We start from the raw sequence: 20,093 nt of genomic DNA on the forward strand, positions 1-20,093 counted from the left end.
GTCGAAAAACGCTAGAATATCCTAAAAAATGGCGTAAGTAGTATTAAATTGAGTAGTTTATTAGTGAACAAACGAATACAACCCCTTTTCAATCGGAAAGCTTAAGAGTTTAATATTTATTTTTTAAATTATATCTTATGTCTACAATTGTGCACGCCAGTTCTGAAAGGGTTAATATGCCCCGCCAGCGTATACCGATAGCGCAGGCGTTCTCCGCCTGTTCCATTTTCACTCCATTAAAAAAACCGGTCAAATAGTTTATATGTGCAAACGCCCTCACAAATTCCATAGCAAATATTTACGTTAATGACGTAGTCAATCATAGTGTAGCTACAGATATGGATTTAAATAGATGACGCATCTGTACACTCTGTGTATGCCATTACCAATTTATCGCCTTTAGAAAAAGCCTATTTGGACTTCGGCTAAACTTCGATTCAAAATGTTTAGTATTTACATTAAAGAAAAAAAGTTAAAATGAGCAGTTATTGTTTTTTAATAATCACTGCGCAAAGATGTTTGTTATCAATAAGTGTAATGATTTCTGTAACATTGTTATAAGTTTTATGATTAAATTTTATTTTATTATATTTTATCTTTGTAAAAACAACCGTATTGGCTTACGTGTATTTTTATTTTAAATAATTGTCTGGTTTTACGGCCATTCGGTATCCTCAATCTTGATTGGTTATTCTTAAAGTTAAAAACATCACTGTAAAGTCGTTTAGTAATGACATATATGTACTTTCATATACACTGAGGTACTTGCGTCGTCTATCACTTTCTATATCTGTGGTGTAGCCTCACGAGACATGTAAGTCTTTACAACGGATATATGTAACTTTAACCTTACAAATATCGTAGAAAATAATGGAAGATGACCCACTGAGGTCAGTAAGAAAACTCGTGTTGAGTAACTCATGGATTATGTAAAATGTCTTAATATGCCTCGTCTTAATAGAGATGCCATGCACAACCGGTTTTTAAATAAGCTGGTTTTATTTTTATTACACAGTGAAACTGTAATGAAACATGACTTGAGGAATTTTTGCTTACAGTCTACAAAAACTACGTGTAAACATATTTTTTGTGTATATACATTATATACAAATATAAACTCAGAATGGCTAACGAACTGATGCAAATTGGTACTTATCTTCTATAGACATGAACAGCACTGTGACGCCCATACTTCTCATGCATTACCATTCCTGAGGAGCAAGATATTATGCCTTTGTACCCTATAATTGTTATATCTCACCTTTCAAACTAATATACAGCTATGTGAATACAGTTGCTTCGCAGAAACACGAATGGTATCCATGTAGACGTCTTTTGCAGTCGTTTTTTTAGCTGAATATTTTTCATAATTACTTGTTAATTTTTAATTAAAATAACTCGTATCTCTACTAACCTTGCTTTAATATGTATTATATAAAGAATGATACTGGATTTTATAAATTCATAGATGTAATTAATAAAGAACAAAATTTATGTTCCTTCGTATTTAGTTTTTTGTAGCTATCACATACTGAGCGCTATTATAAAGTCATTATGTGATGAAGGAACTTGATCTATAGAGGTCAGTTCCATCAAGATAATACGCTCATTTCCATTTTTCTCACCTGGCAAGTTTTTTTTTTTATTTATGGCACGCTATACATGGTACAATAGGTTAAAGAATCTTAAAGGTTACATTATTGTCGTAAAATGGAAAATAGGAACCTTGAAGTTTGTTTTGTATGATCATTGTATGGAATTATGCCGAAAATATATACGTACTCATCTATGAGTACTTATTTCTTACTATTATTATATTCGTAAATATTAAAATGAGTTTGTTTGTTACTTCTTTATTTTAATGACTTAACCAATTGTTATGAAATTTGGTATATATGCAATCCATACTATTTGAGTTGAAGAAGGACATATACTATTTTTTTATCACGGTCAATCAACATTACTATCCTGATTACACAGACGAAGTAGGGTATTAAGATTGTGTTCCATGAAAGAAAAAGCCGACTTCAGTTGTGACAAAACCATTTTGATTTAAAAACTAAATTACTGGATTGATTTTGATAAAAATTCTATGGGACCAATCATTTAGATGAAAAAAAAAAATCCAAATTTATTTACAACTGACGAAGTTATGAGGTTACAACCTCCTTATTGTTGAAGTATGTTGGAAATGTAGTAATCTATAAATCGTAATCATATTCAGCAGCATTAATCTACATCAATCACTGTTTTAAATTAGTAGCCATTGATTGATCAACTACTCAGCAATCTGTCAATGGCTTAGCATTGTGTCGACCGCTTCTGTTGTGGTCGCATTGTGGTGAACATTACATTTGACTTGCCCACATTGCGCCTGGTATAATGTATTCAAATCTTAACAATGTAACCGTCATCGCTGAATTTATGAATTGTAGCAGGGAATTTAAAAAGTTTCATACATTTTTGGCATTAGAATACACGACCTTGATGTTATGTATTTAGATAATGTAACGTTAAGTCCAAATATTTTACGTACATTTAGTAAGTCTGAAATGTCAATTTGCAATATAAAAAAAAAGCAAAATTAAGTACCTAATGTACTTAATTTTGCTTTTTTTTATATTTCAAATAAGAATTACGCTTGATCTTGCCTCTCGTGATGGTAATCGATGATCTAAGACTTGTAGAGTATCAGTAAACACAAAAGTAAAAAAGCATTCCATCAGTTCCCATTAGTACGTAATATGCTACAATTTTAGTAATTTTAATAAACTACTTAACTAATTAAGTATAGAATAAAGGTTTTTTTTTACCATATTACTAAAGCTTCTGTGTTCATTAGTATTTTTTTTATTATAAGAATCTCTTTATATCCTTATGTTATTAGTATAGTTTTATGTTACCTGTGGCGTTGCACAGGCATTTTTATTCCTAAGTAATTTTAAAATCCACTTTTAAGCTACAAAAATAACGCATATCAACCTTAATTTGGTTTGCATCCGAGATTGACACGGAACTGAGTGGGTCGGGTAGCGAGGGCTGTTGAATAAACGAATATTGAAACAGTTGCGTGCCATCAAATCGAATTGTACAAAGTTAATTAGGGAGTGTCAGTGCTGAGAAGGGTCCAGGGTCCGCACGCCCCTGGCTGCGTGCTCCCAGCCCTGCTGATTGTGTTACCTATTTAATTATTATTCACTAGCTGTTGTTGGCGGGTTCACTCGCATCATATGGGTTTAGTGAGAGCTTCGTTTAATATATTTATCCTATAATTTTCGTTATTAACAATACCTCTATTAGTTTATGGGTTTCCAGTTTATTAGATGTTTTAATGCTTGGCTTTGTCGTTTTAGACAAATGTTTTAAGAGGGCTATATAGTTTCTTACATGCAGTAGTCTATGTATTTGTTACATTTCAGTGCAATAATAGTTTAACTATTTGTCATGAAATCTGGTACAGACATATTATTTGTGATAACGAATGACAGGTCATTATTTATCCTAATCAACAGCCCAGTAACATGTACGAAATTGTGGGCTAAACCTAGTTTATAATATTGGAAAAGCTATAAAAACCCCACTTCTTACTATTGACAGATTAATTTCGGTATGATCAATGATCATATGCATATTTTGATAGTGTAATATGTTCCCTTACTAAATGAAATTTGGAATACGATGTTTCAAAATAGACTGCACTATAAATAATGTAGCAGTTATGTGGAGATATACAACATCTTTACGTGCAATTAAATTTGCATACAGTAGTGTAATTAATTTGATATAGTCCGAACAGAAGCAGATCTGTTACAATAATAACCACATTTCGTTATGCACTGACATGAAAATGAAAGATATGACTATTTTAATTATTATTTTAACAAGAATTCTCAGAGTACAAAGCTGTGTAAATTAAAATAATTTCCATAACAAACCGCTCTCTACATTTAACTCCATTTAAATGTTAATTTTGTTCAGTAAATAGGCCAAGACATTAGAGTACAGTTTTCTTTGTAACACTGTTTTGTTGAATGTTTTGTTTCTTTTCCCTTCCAAGGTGTTACTTGCGTGCGGCACGGCTACTTACTCCGGCTGATTCTCTTCTTGGCAAACTTCTTATAAGTCGTAATGTTGATGTGTTCTAGGCCATTAGCTGGCACGAACACTCTTTGTCGCCACTTATTCCGCATAGCGGAAAATTAATGTACCGTCTCCGGGTAGGTGGTGTATAAACAAGACGGTGGGTGGCTACACCCCGGTATTTATTGCTTCTGGCAGTGTGCGCCGCTCGCGGGCTGTCCGCCGCGTACTGCCTCGCCTCACCATAAACGCAAGCACTAAAACGTGCCATTTCCCGAAATTATTTCAATGACGTATGTTCCTCACTTTAGTGGATTGTAATTCGGTTACACTATTCGAAACCGTTTCCTGTTCTATGGTCGACGTGTTGCCAAAAGTTTCCTATTCACAGGACCGTAGCTGATATTTACAAAGGCCAAGCAAATACTTGGTAAATCATAATGGCCTTTGGAGGCGACGCGTATGACTCAGTTCGGTCAAAGGAGACATTGTTTCGAGTCATTAGGCATGTAGGATGGTGTCGGTCGATGAAACGGTTTCCATTTACGGCGCGGGTCGACGTCGAGCTTACAAATTAGTTCCTGGCCCTGCTTCGCCCCGCAATGAAAGATACTCGGTTGCCTCCCTTCCGCGTCTTAATCGGCACGATGCGCTCATTACGTTCTCTCTTGACGCGCTCTTTTGTTCCTGACGGTTGTGAATTGATTTACTTCCCATTGTTTCCATTCGCCACGCCAACACCGGCATCTCGACACTCATTTGTGTTCGATACGGCCGCTATTGCGCGCCTGAATGGAGTTTTATTGAAATGTAAATTCGAATCTGGCCGTATAAACTTTTTCCTGGCTGCACCGCGAACTGAGTTCGTTTGTCAAGATAAAACGGCAGCTGGCCGGGGCCCGACCCCTCCTGTTTGTACTCGTACTCGACTAGCGGGAGAGCATTCAGTCGCGTCGCCCGTAACTTTGCTAACCCCCGCGTGTACGGCACAATATCTCCCTCCACTACCTAACTTGTAACGTTCACGCTAGCACCATAAAGGATTTAATAGCAATATGGCATGTCGAAATATTAATATGTTTGCGGTTAAACTATCCATATAAACCGAGTGTTTCCCGCGTTCGTACTGAACGGACGCGCGTCGTGTACTCCGCCTGTGGGCGTAAGATGATAGCACATTTGTCATTCGACTAACAATAAAGCGTTTAATTTTATTTATAGGCGACGCGTGGGTTTGTGATGATCAATTATTTGCTGTTATCGCTGTTAATGCAGTCAGACATATAACTTTATTTTCATAGGTCTGCACGAGAGCATTACAACAATTACTGAATAGACAGACGGATATTATACTCGTTAGAATAAATACTTCTCCCAAAGATAACAATTATTGGTTCATTTACGATCTTTTAATTACCATTGGTTTAGTAAAGTTGGAGCTGATGTTTTTTCTTTTGTATCTCGTTTAACAGCGATTTGTCAGTCACGATAGTCACGAATGTTTTCGCTTTCTGATGTCGTGTCAGTCCACCATTTACCTTTGTTTGGGTGGAGTGTCAGTACATTTAGTAATTGTGTTAAGTATAATTAACACAGTCCCTTACCGACGGCCCGCTTGACTGACTTACATTTATAGTATGTATATATGTATGATATGTATTTTGAGAAAGGTTATTAGTTCATTAACTCCGGACCTCAGTAAATGATTAAGCGCTTTGATAAAATGCACGCACGTGATAAATAGACGCGAGTAATTTTGTCTTTGTCCTATATGGAACAAAATACATGTGCTTGATAAGACCTTTAACAGAGGCTTTTAGCATAAGTGTTTGATCAGAATTAACAGCGTTTCTCAGAAAAAAAATGCAAACACAATTTTTTTACTTTGTTTAACTACAAAGATTATTAATTGTATTGGATAGAATGATTTTGAAACCCAAGATATCAAGAAGTAATGGTATAGAAAAAGATATATTGGTCAAAAGTAAGGTAGATTTAGTGTTTGTACTTAATCGCTCGAAAGTTAATAATGTATAAATAACTTCGAACGAGTGAAAACGATACCGTTTCCCCTCTTGTTACTGAAACGTGAAACGATTCTGAAAGCAGTAATAGGTATCTGTCGATTCACATAAAATTTTGTTATATTTCCAATATGTACGTTTTGGTAGTCGCCGTCGCCGGATTCAGTCGAGTGCTTTAGTTCACAATTTGTGATGCCATTAACCGGGTGCGTGAGCGACACGGATAATGCCGTCGCACTGTTCGCATATCGGGTTCTGAATGTAAATGGCTTCATTTGATTATGTTCTACGCCGTAAACGCTCTTTGCATTTATGCAATCCCGGCCAACGACAGCAAAACGTACCAATTTTCCGCTATTTTCACAACGGGAAATCGCCACGAAAAACTATAAAACCTAAAGTTGTCAATGCTGTAAAAATAAATTCAGTATTTTTCCATATACTCTTACAATTGTTCTTTTTTTTTAATTTAAAGTTGTAATGTGTGGCCCGCACTTATTCGTATAATATTTTTGTCCATATACTTAAACGAACTTTGTTAAATTTTTCTTTAAGATTTTTATTTAAAAAAATATTTTGAGAATAGTCGTGAAAAATAATCATTAAATGATGAATAATTTTGACAAAAACGAATTAATTTTATTTAACTTTACGACACTACGCCTGCTGAGATATTGAGTTGCCTTTATTTGCCTTATAAATGAAAAATTATATATCTATCAACTAAACAAACACAACCTCAATCAAATGCAATCTTAACCATGGAAATATTATTTTTTGTCATATACTCTTTTACATTGTAAATAATGCTTACAATTACTTGTTTCTAATAGAAGGTATTTACTTTTATAATTTACAATTAAATAACTTTTTCTTGTATGTTTATTAACACACGTGACTACAGATCGTTTATTTTTCTTTTTAGAGCTATCTAAAGTCCAGTTGAAGTAGTAAAATAATTAATTTACAAAGCAAACTTACAGCATCACTTTATTGTTTACCTAAATAATTAGTATTGGTATACTAATAATGTACTTCATTCGTATTCAAAATCTACACATTCCCAAGCATTGTTCTTGACGAATACACTTGCCAATTTGTTATGTTATTACACAAAAATACTAGCAATATTAATAAATAATGATTGTATATTTTTTTAGAGACAAATCAAGCAACGGTATATTCAAATTAGCTTAATATAATCTAAGAGCTGCGCTCTTGTCGGTGGAGCTCTTGCCACTTAGTACGATTTTCAGCGAGTCTCTTCACCTCTTAATACGAGACGACACTACCTCCTTCCTTGAACTGCCTGATGTAACTATGTCTCGGTCTCCCTCTTCCCCTTCTTCCTTGTATCTTACCTTCTATTATAATGTTCATAAGTTCGTCGTGTCGTATCAAGTGTCCCAACATTTTTCCCCTTCTGTCCTCAATAGTTCTAATAATCTATCTTTTTTCCTTAACCCTAAGCAGGACCTCCTCATTGGTAATTCGATCCCTCCAGCTAATTTTCTCCATCCTTCTCCAGCACCACATTTCAAAGGCTGTAATAATAATATTAAAATAAGCTCATGTTGATATAGTTAGAAAAAAATCTTTTAAAATTATGTGAAAGAAAGCAAGACATAGATATTTCATACAATTATTCATCTGAGATAAAATTTTTTGGAGAGTGACAGTATTCTAATTAATTATTACTATTGTCTATAATATATATATATATATATATTAAACAGAATTGAGACCCTCTTATTTTTTAAATCGCTTAGAAATAGGACGATTAGGCAAAAACAAATATTAGCCCAATTGTTTGAGTAAAGAAATGATTCTAAAAAAAATAATTTAAATTTTAAATAATCTGTTTCTATAAAACTTATGAGAAGCTATTCTAGTTTTTTTTTTTTTAATTATTACAAATTATTACTGTCTAAAAGGAAGTGACAAATCAAAACATTCAATTAATCGATTTTAAATTTGTACTATTATTGGATATCAGCAGTGGTCTCTGTGGTCAGATCATTTATTTGTTTGTTTACATTTTCATTAAAATTTAATAAAACAAACTAGTATATTTTCACCATAACATTCAATCATAAAATATGAATGGAAAATTAGCTCTACTAAAACGAAAGTGGGTAACATTTAATAGTGATCGTGAATTGGTAATTACAGTTGGTTCTTGGTAATGGTTTATACAGCAGATATTTGCAGCTGGGTTTAGCACACATACGATTATAGCATTTCCAATTTTATTTATATAATACTATCAAATATCTGTAAATTTAAGAAAATTTCTGAATTTCTTAGAGTCATATACACACACGTTTGAAACAAAAAGGGTTCCATTATATAATTTCTAAATTAGTCAAAAAATTGTAAAATATTTATATTTTGGTGATCTATAAAGTATAATAGATAAATTGATTTACATAGATAATTCTTAATTTATAAATGTGAAAGTGAATTTGTTTGTTGGTTTTCTCTTGACGGTTCACAATTCAACCAATTGTTGTAAAAGTTTTCGTACATTTAGTGTTTGGGATTAAAAAGGAGTATAGTGGATAAAAACTAGGGATCTATTATAGTCTATGTACATATTAGATAATCTTATCTAATATATAGAGTAAAATCGAAATTGTGAAAACTGAATTTCCATATGAAAATAAAACTTTGAAAACGACAAAGAAATGTAAATCCCCATAATAACTGGGCACGATAAGCTGTAAAGTGTAAAGTGCTATTCATACCTATAAATAACACTTACCACTTTCCATCAAGTGGGCCATCAGCTTGTTTGCCGATCCAAATTAGGTACTTTAAAAAGTAATTTATATCAACCAGACAGAAGTGAATAAAAAAAGTTAAAATTTATCTCAAGTCGTTTACATTTAAACATTTCCTGTTTACGACATTAATATTTATACAAAATAATACAAATGTAAAACGGAATATAATGCTTCAATGAAACTCGTATAAAGCTGCAGTGAAAGCCAACCGCAAATTGTTTGTGAAATATTGTAACATCCACGATTCGCTGCGGATTCGTGACCATGCAATAAATTACTGGTTTTAATATAATTTACATAACTTGTAACCACTTATGTTTATTTGTATTATAACATTTCGACGCTGTTTTTGTTTTTAAATTATAATTCTGATATTTATTAATGCTTCAATGGAGCGTGTTATGATAATTGTTGTTCATACACATAAAATTATATTATTAGATAATTGTTATTTTACTAAATATACGTAATATCATATAAAAAGATTGCTATATTTAAAACTAATTTACTTATTAATAAATATCTATTCCGCTCGTCAAACATTTTATGTATTGTTCACGTGAATTAGGATGAAAATGTTCCTTATGTGTTGTTCTAGGCTTGGAGATAGTTTTTTCTCAATTCAAATATTCAAATATTTTTACAATTTTTATTAAAAAAAAACTTTGTTTTGTATTTACAGGAAACGGCAGAAGTATGTGTGGGCACTTCGGTGGGGACCATCACTGAGCCGGACTGCTTGGGACCCTGCGAGCCTGGTACTTCGGTCACGTTGGAGGGCATCGTGTGGCACGAAACGGAAGGTGGTGAGTTGTTACTAGCGCACGACCGCAATGCACCGTAGCGCTCGCTTCCATCTCATCAACTCTGCACGCTTATGCACGCCTAGTACATGTGTCCGCTTTGCGATCCATGAATGCCCAATCATCGTCAGTCATATCTTGCTAGTTTAAAAGCGTGTTTATCAGCTGCAAGATTTCTGTCGATTGTCGATTGTCAAAAACAATTCCATAATTTTCAATATTTATGATGGATTATTTTCAAAATATTCTGTTGGAAAACTAAATCATTAATCGTAGAAGGGGTTGCGTATAAATCTATCACTAAAAATTTTGCACCTACCACTTTCTATCTTTCTTTTCTTTTTTTATTTTCTTCTGAAGTATTCAAATACTTTTTTAACAAAAGTCTTATTGCCTGGTAACCTTTTAGTTCGTTATCTGAGCACTTTTTAAATAATATATCAGAAGTATTGAGATATGTTCAATTATTTTTGACAAATTGACAGATAATAATTCCAATATTGGCATAATTCAGTATAAATGCTTTTAAATTGATTCTTACACACTTTTACCCATATAAACATTATCTTCTATTCTCACGAGAATTAAAAAAAAAAACCTTTAGTCTTCTTATTTACGTCAATCGTTTTTAGGGAAACACCAGGACAAAATTTCTTTCAACAGATGCATTGATCAACTGTCAGTCAATTTCTACTTTTATGTCAAAGATATTTTTGTATACTTAAGTAAATAAAATTACTGATTTATCGTAATCTAATAACCTTAATATAGTCATGACCTTAGATTTATAACTAGTATCCACTACGAATTGGCTTATAGTATCTATGTGAAGATATTAATGAGCCATCAATTACATAGCTCCCATGTGGTATGCCGCAGCTATGTAGGCACTTGCTCCATTTGATTGGCCTGGCTAGTTAAATGGTGATACGTATTTATATCAAAATTTCTGTTTATCTGTTCTATTAGTCTGAAATCTTGCAACATTGCAGATTGAAAACATATTCTTGAAGACGTTTTTTATTCATGGTCTAATTTAATTGGAAACAAATTCATTCTTGTTACTTGAGGGGTATGATCATATTTATAAAAAAAAATGTAAGGTACCTATGAAGGTGGTACGAGTTTAAGAATAACTTCTGTGTAAAATTTCTTGCTTTTGTCGTGATTAGATTTAACGGTTTAGGCTGCGCAATACTCGTATGTGTAAGATACTATATTTAGATAGATAATAATATGTAGTAAGATATGCAAAATTAATTATAATATTTTATTTTTTATGGAACATTAAATCTTCATTTATTATTAGAATTAATATAAAAAAAAAAACCATAGTACTTATTAGAACAATAATAATTTAATCTCAACATTCTGACCCATAAGAATTATTGAATATGCTCTTAACATGAGTATGACGGGTAGGTACCCTTTTTTATCCGCACCCGCGCGTTCATAGCGGCTATAATCATCTCGCCCTTTCTCGCCGTTTCATATTTATAGCACACAATTCTGAAACCCGCGATTAAATATTAAAATATTCATGGCCCACATAAACAGTAGAGTCAATGAGACTCCTGACATAATTAACTGAGCACTTATTAGAGGTAGATAACATCGCAGAATACTTAATGGCCCGTTGCACGTTTGTAGTTTGGTACCAATACGAGTGCCTTTACACCTCTTATGTTCGCCTAGTAATAAACGATTTAACTTGTTAAATGGTTGGTAAAATTTAAATTATTCAATTAATTTTAATTATTCTAAACAGATAAGAGAAGAAACATTAATTATAATTTACTTCATCTGTTCAGATGGATATGAATAATTATTTTAGTTTACGATTTGTTTTGTTTAATATTAATTAATTCTCTTGTGGCTACCGCAAACGTAGTGGCGAAGAATTGGAGATAGAGTGACCTCAAATTAGTACAGAGTGATTAGTTAATAGAAACTAATTATTTTTAATGTCGTCATTACGGTTCAGTGTTCAAGGATATTAAATCCTATCTAGACATATTGACACATTATGACATGTATTTAGCATTATCATATTTGGTTATATAAATACTCGGCGAGTCTTAAGTAGGATAAACCTATTTAACGTAGTGATCAAGCGAGTCATATTGCGTAGGTACTTAATATTAATTAATAAAGGTTAACGTTCAAAAGACACGCTCGTCCTCTTTTATCATTAAGATAGACATAGAACAGAGCATAATGTAATAATAAGAGTGCACACGTCCTGGGCGTCATTAGAGGGCCGCTCGCAACACAATGCCGCTCCCCCGGTGCCGCTCGTAATTATTATAAAACACGATAATAAATCACCATCTGCTCGCTTCTGTTGCCACTTTCCAAATTTATCCGCCCGTTGCCCTCGCAGCCGCGGGGACCAGGGGAGGCAATTCACGCCCTTCCTCTTCAAGTTTATTTATTTTCGGCTAATGGCGGCGAGGAGCTTACGGAAATTAAATACTGTTTGCTGTGCGACTCCGACCGCGATATAATTATATCAAGCCTCGCGTGCAAAGCGACGTTTATAGCATTCAATCAGTCACTTGTAGGCAGACGCCTTTTTCGGAATTAATTCTTTAAAACCTTGTAAAAGCGTTTTGCCTGCTGCGCTTTTGTGTGCTTAAAAATGCTCCTCGAGACCGGTTTACGAGGGCCATTACGTTACGCGCTAACAATCAGAAGGACATTATCCAGACCCAGTTATTGCATCGCATTCCATTACGTTAATTAGTGAACATATTTTATTCTTATCAAGTTTCGCCTTGTCTCACATTTATAAATTCATTAGCTGGAATCGTATTAACACTTAAAATAATTATATGGAAGTTTCGTCGGTTCTGAGAACAGCTTAAATTATTCCTCCGTAAAATGGGTTTTATTTGTGTGAAAACCTTTTAAGAGCGCAAACTTTGTTCTACCTACAGGTAGATAGCTTGTTGAATGGATGTAAATGAAATCCCCGGAACTTTGTTTGTCTCGGTGCGGTGTGGGAAACAATGAGCAAGTCTGATTAGCGCCACTCTCCAAGCTAAGCTACCGACCGCCGCGCCGTCTACTCGCCCATTCTGTGGTATTAACCCAATCGATTTAGTTCGAGAAGAAAAACCTATACAAGGAACGTGGTAAAATTAAAGAAAATATTTTGTATAATTATATAACTTTATAAGTTCAAGTAATCTCGGCTTCGCTCATCGGATTCTGAAGTTTCGTTGTTTCATAAACACAGCGTTATGGTTATCTATTGACGTAATCTCGGTGCCCGGATTTCAGAGAAATGAGGAAGCTACAAGGGTAGGTTGATAGAACAAAGCGGGAGAGAGAGGGGAGACGGATAAGGCGGGGGCGGAGGCACGACAACCATTAAGGCTGTTGATTACCGCGGCCCGAAGTGTAATTAGCACCGCTTAAATGAACCTATTTCAGTCCACTGCTCTCCTGGCATAGCCATAGCGATCTCAATCAGGCTGTAAACATTTTAGAATATTTAAATCTGTTCTTTTAGATGATCATTAGATTTAACTTCTCATTACATGTTTTAATTATTAATAAATTCATATTTCTAAGTAGGTATATTTAACATCAAATCCAGATTAATTAGGCAATTACTAGTTGTCTTTTTTGTCATAGTTCGTATTTCGTACGTACGTACATATATAGAATTAATATTACATTGTTCAGACTTCAGATTAACGAAATTAGGTTAGAATTACATGTATGGAAACTTGCATAAATTATTCATTTGAACTTAGGGTTCAAATTAATAGTTTATGATAATACATATATTAATTAGGCAATTAGTATCGTAATTAATATCTTCATTAGCAAATCGCGGAGATTATTAGGTGTTACAATAGATTTTTATTACGTCACCTTTGTATTAGCTAACAGGTGTATATATCGATGCAATCACATGCAACCAAACACGACGGGACAGCCTCTAATTTAAGTTTTCCGTGACCGGCGGCCCGTATTAACCATTTACAAGGGAATTCCACCCCTAAATAATAAAAGTACGCAGGGCGTCCGACAATTTCCTGGAGGTCGTCGTCGACTTGGGTGAATTGCTCTTCTGCTTGCTTACCTTTTAAATATTCTGCTTTCCCAGTACTTTGGTTTCTTTGTACATACTTTTTTTATTACATTTTTTAATTTAATCAGTTGTCTAGAATCTTCTGCCGTTTCATCATAAAGCAAGAAGTTTTAATTTTTAGTGACCCAGAGGATACACTGTAACTGGCTATATTGCCAACACACACACACACACACACACACACACACACACACACACACACACACACACACACACACACACACACACACACACACACACACACACATGTATATATATATATATATATATATATATATATATATATATATATATATATATATATATAACAATTATACCTTATAGTTTGAGAATCGTCACTAGTCAAAGTTCTTTAACTTTTTCATTGACATATTCAATCATCAAAATTCTAAGGTATTCCTATCAACCTCACTGACTTCAAATTTTGAACTTTAACTAGTGTTAGAATTTTAATTAGTTAATTGCAAAGCACCATAATTATACTTCAATGATCTATTACAAAATCTATTTTTTCGATTACTATATAAATCTAAATATTACACTTAAGAATAAAATATTTTATTAGTAGTATTATTTTTTTAGTAGAATTTTATTACTCGTATGTTAAAACTGCCAAGTTATAATTATTATAGAATCAAAGATGTATAAAATTGATACGGTCTTTCATAGACACCAACTAAAATAACTGACTTGTTTTTACATTTTGTGTTTTTGATGGGATTCCTATTAATCGATCAACATTTCATGTTATAATTTATTGTTCAGTTCTAAGTAATTATTTATAATTATTGTAAAATTGTTTTGGTAAATTGACAGTTAATTAACGTTCCCAGATTTCTTTATGACTGCATTTAACTCTTAATAAAAGCAAAACTAATAATAAATCTTCTCTGTTATTAGTAATAGAGTTTGGAAACCATTAAAGCAGCTATCACGGATTCATAGATAATAAAGTAAAAATATAAATTGGAAGCTAAATCTAGAGCAATAAAACGTTTGCCCGCCCGACCGCACCGACCTTAGTAATTTGAATTGATGCTTCAACTCAACTAATTGTTTATTGCCACAGCCAGATTCATGAATTCATGAGGTTTATGTCCAAATTAAATCTATTAATATTTCCCACGTTAAAACTGGACTAACACGTTCCGTTGTATTTGTTTATTTATTCAAAACAAGTTACTGTGTTTTATTGTGAACGGAAATATAACGTTGTGGAAGCGTGGTTGGTTGAAGCAGTTGGGGGAATACTACCCAGTAGTGGGATACAATAGACTGAATAAATAATTGATAGAAGTGCTTGATATCGCACTAGGTAAAGATTATAATTGTGAGTTTGAATATTTTTTATCCAATTATGTTTAAACAACTGATCAGGCTTAAATTAAATTTAGTACCTACCACAAATAGACTGTATCCTAAATTAAACACATAGAATTCTTTATACAAATATACTAAGAGCAATTTATGCGGGCTAGGCCGCGGGATATAACTAATGATGGTATATTGTAATGATTAATTAAAAAGTTTTAATTAAAACTATAAACAATGTTAAAAACGTTCAAGGCATTCTTTTTTTACAATCATGAAATACAAAAATAATATTAGATGTGTATATGTTAAAAACGTGTTTGCAACACATCTTAAAACTTATTTACTAATTACCTGAACCCGCGCCATCGTCCATGTTTTTTTTTTCTCATTAAGAGTGCCCTCTTTTCGGGCCTACTAATTCATGCGTTCCTTTCCAGCCAGCTCTATTTCAGGCCATATCTTTGATCTCCCTATACGACATGACACCTAGTTTTTCCTTTATCTGTTCCATGTAGTCGTCCGCGTAATCAAAATATATTAATAGACAAATATAGATATAAGAATAGAAATAAGTACTACACAATGCTAATTACTACATGCTTATTATATATTTATAACAATTGGTCGTGCCGTTAAAGCGTTAAAAGGATAAAATAACCGCTAAAACTCATCTTCACATTTAAAATACTGTTATATCTTTATATAAGTATAAAAAGAGAATGAAGATAATAACACAAGAACAAAGCCATTCTCTGAAGCTATTCTCTGCATATGGTACGGATTTGGATGAAACTTGGCATGTTATTTTGTTTGTATCGAGGTTCAACATTTAGAATACTTTTTAAGCGATTTAAAAAAAGAAGGTTCTTAAGTCTACTGTATTTTTTATCTGTACGTGATATCTTTTCGCGATTATGATAATTTTTTTGTAATCTATGGAATTCATTTCCGTGCAAACCCAACGACTAAAGACGTTGTTTTAATTGTAGAAATGTTTAAAAAACATCTTGAGAAATAAAAAGCATAGTAGCACTTTATGGTTTGTACTTGACGTTTGTGATAAGTGTTTTAATTTCATACCATCCTACTAAATAAATATAATAAATGTGAAAGTTTGTAAAGATGTTTGTATGTTTGTTACTTAATTACGCTTGAACGGTTGAACGGATTTAATTGAAATTTGCTACACAGGGACGTTATATCCTAGCTAACACATAAGATACTTTATATGCTGATTTAAGTAGGCAATGCCACGAGAAAGAGCTATAAATATTATAATCAGTGATATTTGCTACCAAAATCAATTATGTACGTCTATACACCGTATAATTTGAACATATTTAAATTCACTAATGTGTAAAAGTCGTTGTTAGAATATATACGAGTATATAATACTGTACAATTATAATAAAAGTAATACATATTACTGTCCGTCCGTGCAAATGTGATTATAACACGACCATTTGTGTTGTTCGCTCGCAAATATGTCCTGTGGAGTATTTTATCGATGTTATTTTTATTCCGCGCCAGTGATTCTTTTGCTGCTGTGAATGGTAAATATGCAAGGCCTACGAGATGAAAAGTAGCAGTTGTTATCTTTCTGTATTGTTCATATTTACAATACCACCAATTTACTGAATATAATGTGCTATTTATAGTAACGATTTGAGGATTAAAACTTGATTTACCAATCTTAAGAAATAGGAGATATAAATTTTGTGCCCCTTATGGTACGAGGTTTGTCCGGAAAGTACGTATAAAAGTTTTTTAAAAATTTTATTTTACAATTATTCAGGTAAATCAATTTTATCCCCTTCAAAGTACTCCCCCTGTGACATAATGCACTTGTGCCAACGCCGTTTCCACTGTGAGAAGGCTCCTTGAAAGTCCTCTGGTTGTAGGTTTCTCAGCTGCCCCGTCGTAGCTTTTTTTATCTCATTTATGTCCCCCAAATGCCGCCCCCGAAGTACCAATTTGGTTTTTGGGAACAAGAAGAAGTCACACGGGGCCAAATCCGGCGAATAGGGGGGGTGTTCGGTCACCGTAATGGAATTTTTACTCAAAAACTCACGGACAACAAGAGAGGTGTGGGCAGGGGCATTGTCGTGGTGAAGAATCCAACGCCCCTCTCGCGCCAATTCTGGACGAACTCGTGCCACACGAGCTTTGAGGCGTCTGAGCACATCGACGTAGAATTTTCCATCAACTGTCTGGCCTGGAGGGACGAATTCTTGATGGACAATCCCCCGAACATCGAAAAAAACAATCAACATTGTCTTGACATTTGAGCGGGATTTTCTTGATTTTTTTGTTCGTGGTTCCCCGGATGTCTTCCACTCTTTGCTTTGGGATTTTACTGTTCTGAGATCAGCAAAAATTTCACGGCCATTCTTGCCGAGTTTCGAGAGAAACTTGATTACGACGCGCTGCTCTTCAACGGAAGCGGGCTCCATGCCGACGGGGTTTCGTTAAGAGGTAACTTCACAGATGGCGTGACAAGCCAGTTCGCACCGCACGGCGGTCAGACCAGAACTGAAGCATTGTTAGGGACATAAGGAAGGGGTCCTGCGCTTACCTGGCCTCCCCACTCCTCTTTCTCGCATTCCAGAACACTTTTATACGAACTTTCCGGACAGACCTCGTATTTACTAGCAATCTTAACTTTCAGTCTGAAATAGCGCACCAACTCATTTACCTGATAATAATAATAATAATTCATTATTAAAGAGTATTTAAAGTTACCTTATCGGTAACTCATACAAATAATAATAGCGAGCACTTGTAGTTTAATTAGTCGAAATTATGACAGGAGTCGCTTTCATAACTAGTATAAACTTTTGCTTGTTACTTTCAAATTGCAGTAATATATTATTATTAGAATTGTTATAAATATTAATTAGAATTACTATGTAATTTACATACTAATTTTCTTACATTATATTAATAATAGAATGGAGAATATTGATGCAATTGGAAAATGAGTCTGTGTAATTACTTAGACGTATCATTATAATAAAATAAATTTATATTCATATGTTGTACAACTATTTATAACGGCCTCTATTAAAAATATGAATATGAATAGGTCTCATAAAAAACTTAGCTGCTTTATAGTATAAAATTTTCCAATTCAATGAACTGGTTGCATACATTTCATATAAACATTTTTGTGTTCAAAGTGACGTGTGTCTGATTCGAATTACAAATAATAAAGAGACTGTTTGACAATGACTATTTGCCTCCATTTCAAAGTGGCCAGTTTGAAATCGAGAATTCCATATTTTTTTTAATTTATTGGCTTCGGCTACGAACCATCTGTCAAGAATGTACAACGTTAAAAAACTTCTTAAACTTAAGATAATAATAACTATCAAACAATAGTTTTTTTGTGTCTATCTCTCAATACCTAAACTATTGTTTTTTATTGATCCAACTTATAGACATAGTAAACGGTATTCACGTGATCCAAACTGTGTCCTGTACATTAAAGGGAAAGTACCTACTAATCATCATCATGAGTTAATAACGTGTTAAAATAACAGTAATCAATATTACGTCAGTACCAAAACCTTATTTGTCAAATCAAATCCAATTAAACGTTGCGCATAAATAATTCGATCACGATAATATGCTAATCGCTTATAGAGAAATGCTTTATGTGTCCATTGTTCCGTGAAACGATAAACATTGCTTGAACATCGTGAAGTAATTGTTTTACCTTTGATCTTATTATCAACCAGAGCATAAATGCAAGTTTATTATTTCACGACTTTTATTATAAATAATCACTGTGTTGATGTTTGTGATGTTTTTATGTTTGTACTTTTATCTGTTGTTACTGTTTAATTACAAAGATTGATTTAAAAATAGACCGCTGTTAAATCAACAAGAATGTGATACTCGTACCAAATAGTTATAATCGCGTTATTAATTTTTTTATTTATGTTTCGATACACGCCTGAGATGTATTATTATGTTTAATATAGCATTATGAAATATTAATGTAGTATTTTATGTAGGCATTATCGACTCGCCGACTACTTATATTTTAAATGATACGTTTAATAAAATAATATTTTCGTGGAAGTGAATTAATTAGTGAGCAACTGTTACGTAAAAAATGGATTAACTTGTGAAAGGACAGTCATTAATTAAGCACAAATTTGAGAGGCATTTAGATACGTATCCTTTGAAATCTCATTAAACCTTTTTAAAATGTTAAGCAGGTACTTATTTACAATTCAACGAGACCGCTATATAAAATCGAGTCTCCAAAAGCGCTCGCTCGGGATTAAAAAGGGATTGTCCGAGACCCTCATTTTTATCTCAATTTGTTCATCTTGTTTACGAAAAACATTTTGCGGACAAAGAGAAGATTAACTCGCTGTAAATTACATTACAATAGGTCTGCAAAAAATACCTAATGTATTCTATAATAATTCATGAAAAAATTTGGTGTCTTAAGTCGTGACAGAATATTATTAGTCATTTTTTATAAAAGAAAGTTGTAAAGAGGGTGGGCAGCATTAATTGAATTTGCATAAGTTAACACGCTAGCACCATAAGTACTGGGGTGGCATGGGTACAGCGGTGGCGCTTCTAAATATGCGGTTAGAGTCACGTACGTGTTGCGGGCGCGACACGTCCTCTCCCTCCTGTTTCCCTAGTATGCAAATGGGAATCGTGACAAATTGGTCCTGAACTTCCCCAAACTGCATACATCAAATTGTTGTTCCCTCACCTGATGATCATTCACGGTGACTCGATTAATCGATTTTTTGACAATTACATATTTATAAGTTCGAGTTTTTTTATGAAACTTATAATGGTAAACAAGCTGACGGCCCACCCGATGAATAGTGGTACCAAATGTATACATACATTATAAGTTATTTACTTTTATGGTATAATTAAAAAATGCTACATTAAGGTTTCTTCAGGGTCGGCAACGCGCACGTGACACCCCTAGTGTTGCAGGCGT

General features: G+C 33.4%; 1 protein-coding gene across 6 annotated transcripts in view; it reads left to right on the forward strand.

Annotated features, from left to right (window-relative positions):
- LOC113521956 (zinc finger protein 608-like) overlaps positions 1-20,093 on the forward strand; it is a 148,382-nt gene that overhangs the window by 116,878 nt on the left and 11,411 nt on the right. For 5 of the 6 annotated variants that reach the window (XM_026907641.3, XM_026907639.3, XM_026907640.3 and 2 more), the window contains one exon: positions 9,573-9,696. In XM_026907641.3, coding sequence (XP_026763442.2) covers positions 9,573-9,696 — 124 coding nt within the window. The remainder of the gene's footprint in view (positions 1-9,572; positions 9,697-20,093) is intronic. The other variant, XM_026907642.3, reaches the window with a different exon arrangement.

Source organism: Galleria mellonella, unplaced genomic scaffold, assembly GCF_026898425.1.
Source record: "Galleria mellonella isolate WM207_F2 unplaced genomic scaffold, CSIRO_AGI_GalMel_v1 utg63, whole genome shotgun sequence".
Lineage (NCBI taxonomy): Eukaryota > Metazoa > Arthropoda > Insecta > Lepidoptera > Pyralidae > Galleria > Galleria mellonella.